The sequence below is a fragment of the Danio rerio genome, chromosome 9, assembly GCF_049306965.1.
Source record: "Danio rerio strain Tuebingen ecotype United States chromosome 9, GRCz12tu, whole genome shotgun sequence".
Lineage (NCBI taxonomy): Eukaryota > Metazoa > Chordata > Actinopteri > Cypriniformes > Danionidae > Danio > Danio rerio.
In genome coordinates this window covers 36,883,175-36,895,327 of record NC_133184.1, presented here as the reverse complement: position 1 = coordinate 36,895,327, position 12,153 = coordinate 36,883,175, and the positions used below count along the sequence as shown (strand labels likewise).

Here is a 12,153-nt window from a genome sequence, read left to right as displayed (position 1 = left end):
TTTGTGGATCACTTCTAAGTCTTGTGGACCACTTCTAAGTACTTCACTGAATCTAAACAACTGATAAAATACACACAACTAGATTACTGAGAAAAAATTAGCAAAAATTAATCTCAATAAGGGTCAAGCAACACCCCGGGATTAACCCATTACAGGGCATTCATTGAAATACTCATAGGAAAAAACCTAGAGCGTAAGGGCCCTGGTAATGTTCAAACTAAATTTTTATTCATTCTTCATTTGAGTGCAAAAACAAGCTTAAAAAGGCTGAGGCTGAGCCATACTGTTTTTTAACTCTCCAACATGTCCGTGCTGCAGTAGGCAGGGTTGTAAATGTGTCACCCTACTCGCATGTACTCTTAAACAACAATGGTGGCTGAGAGAGAAGAACATTAGTTCCCCTTTGGTTGGGGAACTCCAGTGCTATAAGTTGATTTGATGTTTTAAATCCACATATGGGAGGATTCGGTTCAGAAGCCGCTTGTCTGAAAGAGTATTGAACGGGCCAATGAAAGCAATGAATTTTCAGCGTAAACTTGCGCAGGTGTGCTGCATTGGCAATTACCTGAGCATATAAGCACACCTGGCGCCAGCAAACGCCATCCTTTTCGCTTCAGAGACTTTTCTGATCGAGCTTCATGAGGGTTCCTCTTGCTGACTTCAGCCACATCGAGCGAACAAGTGTCTCCCGGTCCAGAGCGAGTCCACGCAGCGGCAGACGGTCGAGCTGGGTTTTCTCCCTTGCCTGGCGTCCCTTTGGGTCTGGTCCTCCAGATCGGTGCGTATTGTTGCAAAACTTCCTAAAAGAGCAACACAGTCGTGCAGCACGTCCTTTTCAGGATGGCGCTCCGACTGTGCGTTTCTGGTTGCGGGGGTTTCCTGGCTCCAGATGATGGGCACGATCACTGCATTACATGTTTGATGGTCCAGCATGTCAATGTGGTGCTCGAGGGCGGTTCATGTCGTCACTGCGATGCCATGACCGTCACGCAGTTGATATTGCGGCTAACTTTCGTAAGAGAGCGTGCCACCCCAGTCGCCTCCTGCTCTGCAGCGCGCGCTCGGGCAGATCTGAGGGTTCCAGCGAGAGATAATCCACCGCCTAAGGGCTCGCGGACCTCTCGCTCCTCCAATCGCTCCATCCAAGCTTCAGGTACTGGGAGTGATCCGTCTAACCAGATGGTAGCTCTCACGCTCGCTGACACCGGAGATCAGATGTCCTCCGCAGCATCGGAGGGTGGGCTTTCATTGTCTGGACCCGCTCGCCCCCTCTGGGCAAGCGAGCGCCGTCAAAACGGATCCTGAAGCAAACATGTTGGCCGTGCTTTCTCGGGCTGCTTCGGCCGTCGGGTTAGAGATGGTTCATCCCCCAGCCCCGCGGCCGGACCGACTAGATGGGTGTTACGTAGAGGACCAGAAGGCGAAGCCTTTGAAGCCTCTCGTCCCCTTCTTCCTGGAAGTGCACAGTAGGCTCACGCTGCGTCCGCCTCCGCCCTCACCACCCTGGATGGTGGAGCTGCCAGATCCCGCCGGTAAAGCACGCCATTGCGGTCAATCTCTGTGCCCGTGGCGCCCCTACTTGGCGCGGTCCGGCCCGTCTCCCGTCCAAAGCCTGTAGGTTATCTGCCTCCCTCGGAGCTAGAGCTTACAAGGCTGCGGTCCAGGCAGCTTCCGCCTTGCACGCGATGGCCACCTACCAGCGCTACCAAGCGCAAGCGCTGGCCGAGCTGCACGAGGGTGGATCTAACCCAGGCTTGTCACACGAGCTGCGCACTGCGACCGACTATGCTCTCCGGACTACTAAGTCAGCCGCGTGTGCGCTGGGGAAGATGATGTCCACACTTGTGGTCCAGGAACGCCACCTCTGGCTAAACCTGGCTGATATGCGCGATGTTGACAAAGTTCGCTTTCTTGACTCGCCCATATCCCAGGCTGGCCTGTTTGGCGACACCGTGAATTCACCCAGGAGTTCAAGGCGGTGAAGGAGCAGTCGGATGCGATGGGCAAAGTCATCTATCGGCGGGGCCGTAAGCCCGCTCCATCCCCGGCCAAGCCATCCACCTCCGCTGCTCCTCGCCGAGGGAGCGTCCAGGCATCGAGCACGCCGAAAGCCGGTAGCCCCTCCTGTCCAGGGCGCCGCTAAGTCCGGTAAACGGACTGCAAAGCGTCCCTGAGACAGGCCATCCGGAGAAGAGGAGACTTGCTCTTTCCCCGCTGGAGGGAAGGCCCATATTCCAACGGTACTTTTCAGTGCCACCAAAGTTTCAATCAAAGAGCATTTTCTCCCTTCCCCGGATGTGACAGCTCAAGCCCTGCCAGTCTGGGACGCGCTGCCTCTCAGCTCGCAGGGTTTGCATGCTCCGCCAGCGGCTCTCGGGCGCTGCGGGGACGGTCTCCCTTCTCCCAGCCCCCAAGCCCCCTCTCTGGAGTCAGGGTGCGGAGCCAGAGCGAATCGCTCTCTTCCAGCTCTTCTGTGGAACCCTCGCGCTCCCCGGATCAGCACACCCGCTTCGTGCTACCCCTCCGCGGGTACGTCAGCGATTGCTGCGATGACGTCATTAGCGAGGGCTCTGCCTGCCTGGTTAGCGCGGGCCAGCCCTTCGCGGTGGCTCATACGCACGATCAGACTCGGCTACGAGCTTCAGTTCTCCAAACGGCCTCCCAAGTTCACGGGCGTGTATTTCACATGGGTCAATCCCCTGTCCGCCCCTGTCTTGCGAGAGGAGATTGCTGCCCTCCTGGAGAAGGGTGCAATCGAGCCGGTACCTCCAGCCGAGATGGAGAGCAGGTTTTACAGCCCATACTTCATCGTACCCAAAAAGAGCGGTGGGTCACGGCCAATCCTAGATCTGCGCGTTTTGAACCGCTGCCGTTCAGAATGCTTACGCAGAAGCGCATCCTCCGATGCGTTCGTCCTCAGGATTGGTTTGCAGCCATAGACCTGAAGGACGCATATTTTCATGTCTCCATTCTTTCGCGCCACCGTCAGTTTCTGCGGTTCGCGTTCAAGGGTCGAGCATGGCAATACAAGGTCCTCCCCTTCGGGCTCTCTCTGTCTCCGCGGGTCTTCACGAAACTCACGGAGGGTGCCCTAGCGCCCCTTCGGCTTGCGGGGATCCGCATACTCAATTATCTCGACGTTTGGCTGATTTTAGCCCACTCGCAAGAGCAATTGACTGCGCACAGAGACGAGGTGCTCCGGCATCCGCCTATTGGGGTTGCAGGTCAACTGGAAAAAGAGCAAACTCGCCCCGGTGCAGAGGATCTCTTTTCTCGGGATGGAGCTGGACTCGGTCACCATAGTAGCATGCCTCTCTGGAGAGCGCGCTCGCCTGTTGCTGAACTGTCTGAGGGAGCTCGACAGCAAAATAGTGGTCCCACTGAAATACTTTCAGAGGCTCCTGGGGCATATGGCATCCGCTGCTGCTGTCACGCCGCTCGGACTGCTCCATATGAGACCACTTCTGCACTGGCTTCAAGATTGAGTTCCAAGACGCGCATGGCATGCGGGCGCACACCGAGTCTCTGTTACTGCGCTGTGTCGCCGCACCCTCAGCCCCTGGAACGACCCCTTGTTCCTGCAGGCCGGTGTGCCTCTGGGACAGGTGTCCAGTCATGTTGTTGTCTCAACAGATGTTTCCAGCACGGGCTGGGGAGCCGTGTGTCGCGGGCATGCAGCTGCGGGCCTGTGGGAAGGTGCCCAGCTGCATTGGCATACAATCGCCTAGAGCTGTTGGCAGTGTTCCTTGCTCCCCACCGTTTTTCTCCGGTGTTGGAGCAGCAACACGTGCTGGTCAGGACGGACAGTACGGCGGCGGCAGCGTAAATCAACCGCATGGGGGGTATGCGCTCTCGCATGTCTCAGCTCGCCCGCCGTCTGCTCCTCTGGAGTCACCCACGGCTGAAATCGCTGCGCGCCATTCACATCCCAGGTATGCTCAACCATGCAGCCGATGCGCTCTCACGGCAGCAGATCCACTCTGGAGAATGGAGACTCCACCCCGAGTCTGTTCAGCTGATATGGGCGCGTTTCGGGGAAGCCCAGATCGATCTGTTTTCCTCCCCTGAGAACGCTCATTGCCAGTTGTTTTATTCCCTGACCGAGGGCACTCTCGGCACAGACGCACTGGCCCACAGCTGGCCTCGGGGCATACGCAAGTATGCGTTTCCCCTAGTGAGCCTGATCGCGCAGTTACTGTGCAAGGTCAGGGAGGACGAGGAGCAGGTTCTGTTAGTTGCGCCCCTCTGGCCCAACCGGACCTGGATATCAGAGCTCTCCCTCCTCACGACGGCCCTCCCCTGGCAGATCCCTTTGAGAGAGAACCTACTTTCTCAGGGACAAGGCACCATCTGGCACCCTCGCCCCGATCTCTGGAACCTCCACGTGTGGTCCCTAGACGCGAGGAAGACTTAGGTAACCTGCCGTCCGCGGTGGTTGATACCATCACTCAGGCTAGAGCCCCCTCCACGAGGCGCGCCTACGCCCTGAAGTGTCTATTCACTGAATAGTGTGTCTCTCGCAGAGAAGACCCCCGATCTTGCCAGATCAGTGTTGTGCTCTCTTTCCTTCAAGAGAAGCTGGATAGCAGGCTGTCACCCTCCACTCTCAAGGTTTACGTTGCCGCCACCTCCGCTCACCATGACGCAGTGGCTGGCGGCACCGTGGGAAAGCATAACCTCATCATCCGGTTCCTCAGAGGTGCTAGGCGTATTAATCCAACTCACCCCCCTCTCATGCCCTCTTGGGATCTCACCCTCATCCTCACGAGCCTGCGATCAGATCCCTTCGAGCCACTCAATTCAGTATCCTTAAGATTTCTGTCCCTGAAGACAGCTCTGCTGGTCGCGTTGGCCTCCATTAAGAGGGTCAGGGACCTGGAGGCATTTTCGGTCAGTGACTCGTGCCTGGAATTCGGGCCGGATTTTTCTCACGCTATCCTGAGACCCCGCCTGGGTTATGTGCCCAAAGTTCCTACCACTCCCTTTAGAGATCAGGTAGTAACCCTGCAAGTGCTGCCCCCGGAGGAGGCAGACCCAGCCCTTTCCTTACTCTGTCCAGTTTGCGCCCTGCGCATTTACGTGGACCGTACTCAGTACTTTAGATCTTCTGAGCAGCTTTTTGTCTGTTATGGCGGACGGCAGCAGGGAAGTGCCGTGTCCAAACAAAGATTATCCCACTGGATTGTGGAGGCCATGTGGAGGCCACTCCACTCGGAGCATTGCATCCTCTTGGGCGTGTGCACGCGGCGCCTCTTTAACAGACATTTGTAGAGCTGCGGGCTGGGCGACACCCAACACATTTGCAAGGTTTTACAATCTGCGAGTGGAGCCGGTTTCCCCAAGGGTGTTAGGTAACCCTTGGTGATTGAGGAAACAACTCGGTGGGGTGTTGTAGCACGACTGCGGTGCCTTTTTTTTCCTAACACTTAGAGATGTGCACCTTCCTGTCTGTCAGTAAAGTTCCCCGTTCGGTGAGCCCAGCAGATTCCTCCGAGGCCCCCAGCACTGACTCAGCGGAGGAGTCACTTGCTGGCCCACTACGTTAGGTCTGCCCGCTGGTCAGCCCGCATTTTTGGGTATAGGTGCCGGCTATGTACGATCCCCTCTGGCGATCCCATATGCTTATTTCCGTCACGGTTAAAGTCCCCCCCCTGGGTGGACCCGTGCCTTCCCTATCCGCTAACCACTTCTTATGCGCACTCCCCCTCCTTAGGGTTAGTCCATATGTAATTCCATTTTGTCTCCCTATTGGGTGCGGATGGTCCTCGCAGCGTCCTCCCTATCGGGATTGCACGCTTCCCAATGTACTGTCGTATTTCCTAGAATTATCTAGACGCTAGCGACTCCCAAAAAAATATACCTATTCCGTAAAGCTTCTTTTGAAGTGGGGATAAGTTAGGGCCAAGGGCACGTTGGAGGACCGCGCCTTCCATGATTTGGGTACGTCACGCTTGCTTGACTGCCCTCTCATCAGAGGCATTGGTAAGGTGCAGTCATTATGGCGATTTCAATGGCTCCCATACGTGCATTTAGAACATCAAATCCACTTATAGCACTGGAGTTCCCCAACCGAAGGGGAACGTTCGAGGTTATAGAAGTAACCCTTCGTTTCCGAGGAGAGGAACGGAAGTGCTATACTCCGTCGCCATAATGACTGTTCCTTAGCTGTTTAAAAGTCTCTTCAATTTAAAAAGGATGGCGTTTGTTGACGCCAGGTGTGCTTATATGCTCAGTTAATTGGCAATGCAGCACACCTGCGCAAGCTTACGCTGCCAATTCATTGCTTTCATTGGCCCGTTCAATACTCTTTCAGACAAGTGGCTTCTGAACCGAAAATCCCATACGTGGATTTAGAACATCAAATCCACTTATAGCACTTCCGTTCCCCTCCTCGGGGAACGAAGGGTTACTTCTGTAACCTCGAACGTACTCATAAACATCTGGCAAACAACCTTCTCCATGAGAAGCATCAACATGGCAGGTCACATCTTTACATTGTTGTCCATTTGCCACAGACTGGCACTGAATGTTTGCAAATTCATAGAAAAGCTGTGGAGAGATGATGTGGGCTTCTTGTCCATTGTAAGACCCCAACTGAGTGTAAAAATCTGTCCACGACCGATCATAAAAGTGCGGACACTTCTATACCAGCTCCTCTTCTCAACTCTTTAATGTATTCATGTTGCTAATGTTGTTGATTTGGATGTGGTCTCCTGCCTTAACTCAAAAAAAAAAAAAAAAAATCTGGAAATGTTGGCTGGGTTTTGTTCAAAATGACATAATTTCAATTCGTTCTTCAGTTTCATTTTAAGTATACCTGGGCCATTAGTGAGGATTATTGCAAGAATTTTTTAACTTTGATGGACTAAAAATATTAATTATATTGTAATGACTGTCAATTAAGTTCCTATATATGGTTCTTCACACAATGAAGGGTAAACAAGAACAACAACATTTTTATTCCTCATAACTTCTGGACAGAAAAAGGGCAGACATTAAAAAGATCAGTCTGAAATGGGGTATATTTTGAAAAGCTGAGTGTTTGACTATGCTCTTAAAAAACGAAGTATACTTTGGGTTTTCGCCATTGCTCCTTAACAGTGGCTTTATTATATATGCTTGTGAGACCATCTGTCCCGCCTCACTGTCCTGGCCACTCTTCAAGCCAAAAATCGACCAGCTTTTTTGTCCGTAAAGGTCTTGCACATTATTGACAACAAAGAAGGAGAAAAAACTGAGTGGCTAATTTGTTTGCTACCTGTAACAGTCGCAATCAGACCCTTGGCTTTATGTTTAATGAGCTCCTTTTTGCTGGTGTTTACAAACACACAGTATAAGCCACCAGCGTGAGGGCTTTTCCATCTTCTGTGCATCCACAGGCTCTTTTGTTTTGCTTTATTATGACTATGGGAAATGTCAGCAGTTGCATCGCTTGAGAGAATGCATTTAATGATGTTGCTGATACGCGCACACAGAGATATACTACGCAGCACTCATTAAATGGAGTCAAGTAGGATTTCAAATTGATATGACTTTTAAACACTGGTATCATAAATCAAACAGGCTGACTTTGTGTTACAGATAATACGAGAAACATAAAACAACGTGAGTCTCTCTACTAGTGAGTCCAAATATAATGCACATTAATTTTCATTCCCTAAGTACACCTCTGGCAGAGATGTTGCCGTGCCTTTTTATTGTATATTCTCAGTAGTGATGAGAAACAACATTACAGGAATCGTGCACAGTCTGTGAATATGAATATTTGTGTGAAATGTTGCTGCCATGAAGGGGTTGTAGCTCGCGAATGCAGTGAATTAAGCTAAAACAGTCATTTTTACATGTCATCGGTCACGGCACTAATATCAGCTACACTGGTGTTCAAAATATTGGGGCCGTTTCTTAAAGACTTTTATTCTACAATTACATTTATTTGATCAATAATACAGTAAATCAGCAATATTAAAATATTATTGCAATTTTATTTTATTGGGCAGTTCATTCTGCTGTGGCGACCCCGGATTGATAGGGGGACTAAGTTGAAAAGAAAATGAATGAATGAATGAATAAATGAATTTATATTATTGTGCAAAGCTAATTATGTATATATTATAAAAAAAAATCTTTTTTTATTATAAAAAATCCTTTTAGTATGATAATTTGTGGCCTAAAACACCTAACAACAACAACAACAACAACAACAACAACAACTATTGTTACTACTACTATACTACTAATAATAATAATAATAATTACTATTTTTATTATTATTACTAATAATATTATGTTAACATGCCTAAGACACATGTATGATAACAACAACAACAATATTATTATTTTAATAATAATAATAACAATAATTGTAATATTAACAATAATAATTATATATATTGCACGCTTCCCAACGTACTGTCGTATTTCCTAGAATTATCTAGATGCTAGCGACTCCCAAAAAAATATACCTATTCCGTAAAGCTTCTTTTGAAGTGGGGATAAGTTAGGGCCAAGGGCACGTTGGAGGACCGCGCCTTCCATGATTTGGGTACGTCACGCTTGGTAAGGTGCAGTCATTATGGCGATTTCAATGGCTCCCATACGTGCATTTAGAACATCAAATCCACTTATAGTACTGGAGTTCCCCAACCGAAGGGGAACGTTCGAGGTTACAGAAATAACCCTTCGTTCCCGAGGAGAGGAACGGAAGTGCTATACTCCGTCGCCATAATGACTGTTCCTTAGCTGTTTAAAAGTCTCTTCAATTTAAAAAGGATGGCGTTTGCTGGCGCCAGGTGTGCTTATATGCTCAGTTAATTGGCAATGCAGCACACCTGCGCAAGCTTACGCTGCCAATTCATTGCTTTCATTGGCCCGTTCAATACTCTTTCAGACAAGCGGCTTCTGAACCGAAAATCCCATACGTGGATTTAGAACATCAAATCCATTTATAGCACTTCCGTTCCCCTCCTCGGGGAACGAAGGGTTACTTCTGTAACCTCGAACGTACTCATAAACATCTGGCAAACATTTTACATGTCATCGGTCACGGCACTAATATCAGCTACACTGGTGTTCAAAATATTGGGGCCATTTCTTAAAGACTTTTATTCTACAATTACATTTATTTGATCAATAATACAGTAAATCAGCAATATTAAAATATTATTGCAATTTTATTGCAATTTTATTGCAATTTTATTGCAATTTTATTGCAATAATTGCAATAATTGCCGTGACCGATGACATGTAAAATGTTTGCCAGATGTTTATGAGTACGTTCGAGGTTACAGAAGTAACCCTTCGTTCCCCGAGGAGGGGAACGGAAGTGCTATAAGTGGATTTGATGTTCTAAATCCACGTATGGGATTTTCGGTGTATATATATATATCTGTGTGTGTGTGTGTGTGTGTATATATATATATATATATATATATATATATATATATATATATATATATATATATTATTTTAACATGCTTGCAACATGTATGATAGTAACAATAACAACTACAACAATAATATTAATAATAATTATTATTATTATTATCTTTTTTATTATTATTATTGTTATTATTATTATTTACATGCCTAAGAGACATGTATGATAGTAACTACAACTACAACAATATAATTATTATGAGCCTTATTATTTATTATTATAATGTATTATTATTATTATTATGTATTATTATTATTATTGTTGTTGTTGTTGTTGTTGTAATGTATGAAATATTTGTTCAAGTTAATATATTCATAAGATTTTTTTTCAAAAGATTCATTTTGAATACATTGTTTTACAAAACATCTTGTATTGTCACTTTTTTATGATATCTTGTTTTATTGCTGAATCAAAGCTAATATTTTTTTCCGGCATGCCTTGCTTCATTTTCTTGACTGTCTGGATCCTGCAATTTTGATTGAATGAAGTGATTTTCTGTTGTCAGAAGATTATTTATTTTCTGCTATCTGAGGAGTGCGTTTTGAAGTCCATGAAATGTGAAGTGCAGAACTATAGATTGTGCTATTCTGATGCAACATGTTTGAAGAATCTAGTAGAATTCATGTCAAGAATCGTGTAGAAGTCTTATCAAATAAACTAGCTTGCACTGATGCAATAACTACAATCTCTGAACTCTGATTCCTAACAATAATCGTGATTCGTCATTGTGCCAATGAAGTGTTGATGTAGAACACTGCCATATAAACTGGTTTGTGTTCATATACTTTTTTAGGTGATCAAATAAAGGATTCATATAATCATAATAATCATATTTATTAGGTTTGCTTTATTTTGGGGGTCCCCACAAATATTCTAACGAATTGATTATTTACTTATAAATAACATCTTCAACTTCACAATGGTTTGCACTCATTTACAAATTGCAAAACTGTAATTGTTAGTTACTGATATTATAACTAAGTGACTAAAATGATTAAAGAGTGCACAAAATTTGTCCAGTTTAAATTGGAGTTCTGTACATTTAATCAAATCACCACATAATGCAGTGTATGTGAATTTATTATAGTATTTGAAGTCAGCATGTTCATCATATGTGTGAATGAATGGCACAGATTTGTTTTCCCACTGTCTCTCTATATGAAAACCTGAAAACATCTCCATAACTGATTTATTTAAATTGTAACTTTTATTTTGGATTTTAGTCTTCTCCTCCTGTTCCTGTTTTGCTTCCTGTTATGTGTATCTTTGTGCTTGTGTCATGCTTTTGTCAGCCTGATCTCATGAGAAAGTGAAACTATTTTACGTTTTGTCAGTTTAGTGGCTAATTTGTACGAATTTGTAAAAGATGTATCACCCTTGTTGGTAAGATTGTTTATTGTTTCGCCATGTCATGATTGGTAATGGAAGAATAGAAGCTTTTCAAAGCTACAAAACAGCTAAACTAATCTCTTTACAACATGATTAAAATATTTCAAAACAAATAGGCACACCTGGGGTCCGTTCTTCGTACCTCACTTAAATGATCTAAGATGATTTGGCAGTTCCTGAATCTGTTCATCCTAATAACTGATTACTGGCTAATTTGGTTCTTCAAACCAGTTTGCGAATCAGATTAAAATGTCTGGTTGAACGGATCTGAGATCGCTGCATTCATTGTGAAGGAGAGATCTATCGATTCCCGAATTTATGATCATTAATGCAACGATTGGCTGACGGCACAGCAGCGCAACGACATCATCTAATTGATATTCAATTATCCATGTGAGCAAAATTACATCAAATTAGCAGTAAACGGTTTGTTAAATATGATGCGCAAATTACTTTCCACATAAGCTGCAGGCTTTACACTTACATGTGTCAAGAGTATTCATCATGTATTTCATTGCATATCAATGTATTTAGTTTTACATTTAGAGAAGATTTTCTTTATTATAGTAGTCTAGACCTACTCAAGTTTTTTTAAGCAGCGTTAATAATAACTGTAAAAATAAATTTTGCATCAAAAAAGCAGTTTTATATTAGTAAAGGTGTCTGCAACCTTTGGGAAGCATCAATTAATGATTTAAAATGATTTAAATCACTGGTATATTTGCGGTCAAACCATGCGCAAGACTGCATGAATTATTATCATTTTAAAAAAGTTATTAAAATATAATATTATAGTAATAATATTATAATGTAATATTAAAATATTATAAATAAAATCAAATTATATAAATATTGTGCATGTATGCGTTTGTAAGTAAAAAGTTCATATCAATAAATGTTCTTTTTGAACCACCAGGTGGTAGTCTTTGTACTTTATTTCGGAGTGCAGATTGCATAAGTTTTATTAATATATATATTTTTAACTTTATATATATATATATATATATATATATATATATATATATATATATATATATATATATATATATATATATATATATTAACTATTTTGCCAAGTGTATGTAACTACTACAAGAAAACAGCATTTGGTACATACTTTCAGTATTATCTTCGCTTGAAATGACCCGATCTTATTCTGTTTATATGAAATGAACCTGCTCCCGACCAGGTTTGAGCTACCAGAACTGTTGCTATGACAACAACTCTTAGATGAGTTTTAAAGAACTAAACTGTCCTGATCGTGTCAAATCGTCAATATCCAAATCCAGCCAATTGAGTAATCCACCTACGAAGAACAGACCCCTGGT

The 12,153-nt window shown here is 44.9% G+C and overlaps 2 protein-coding genes across 5 annotated transcripts in view; both read left to right on the top strand.

Annotated features, from left to right (window-relative positions):
• ncam2 (neural cell adhesion molecule 2) overlaps nucleotides 1-12,153 on the top strand; it is a 398,045-nt gene that overhangs the window by 364,331 nt on the left and 21,561 nt on the right.
• Nucleotides 2,162-6,718, top strand: LOC141376165 (uncharacterized). Its single transcript, XM_073912901.1, has 3 exons — nucleotides 2,162-3,769; nucleotides 3,822-6,088; nucleotides 6,405-6,718. Exons 1-2 carry the CDS (start codon nucleotides 2,687-2,689, stop codon nucleotides 3,903-3,905), a joined length of 1,167 nt encoding a protein of 388 aa, XP_073769002.1. The 5' UTR covers nucleotides 2,162-2,686; the 3' UTR covers nucleotides 3,906-6,088; nucleotides 6,405-6,718.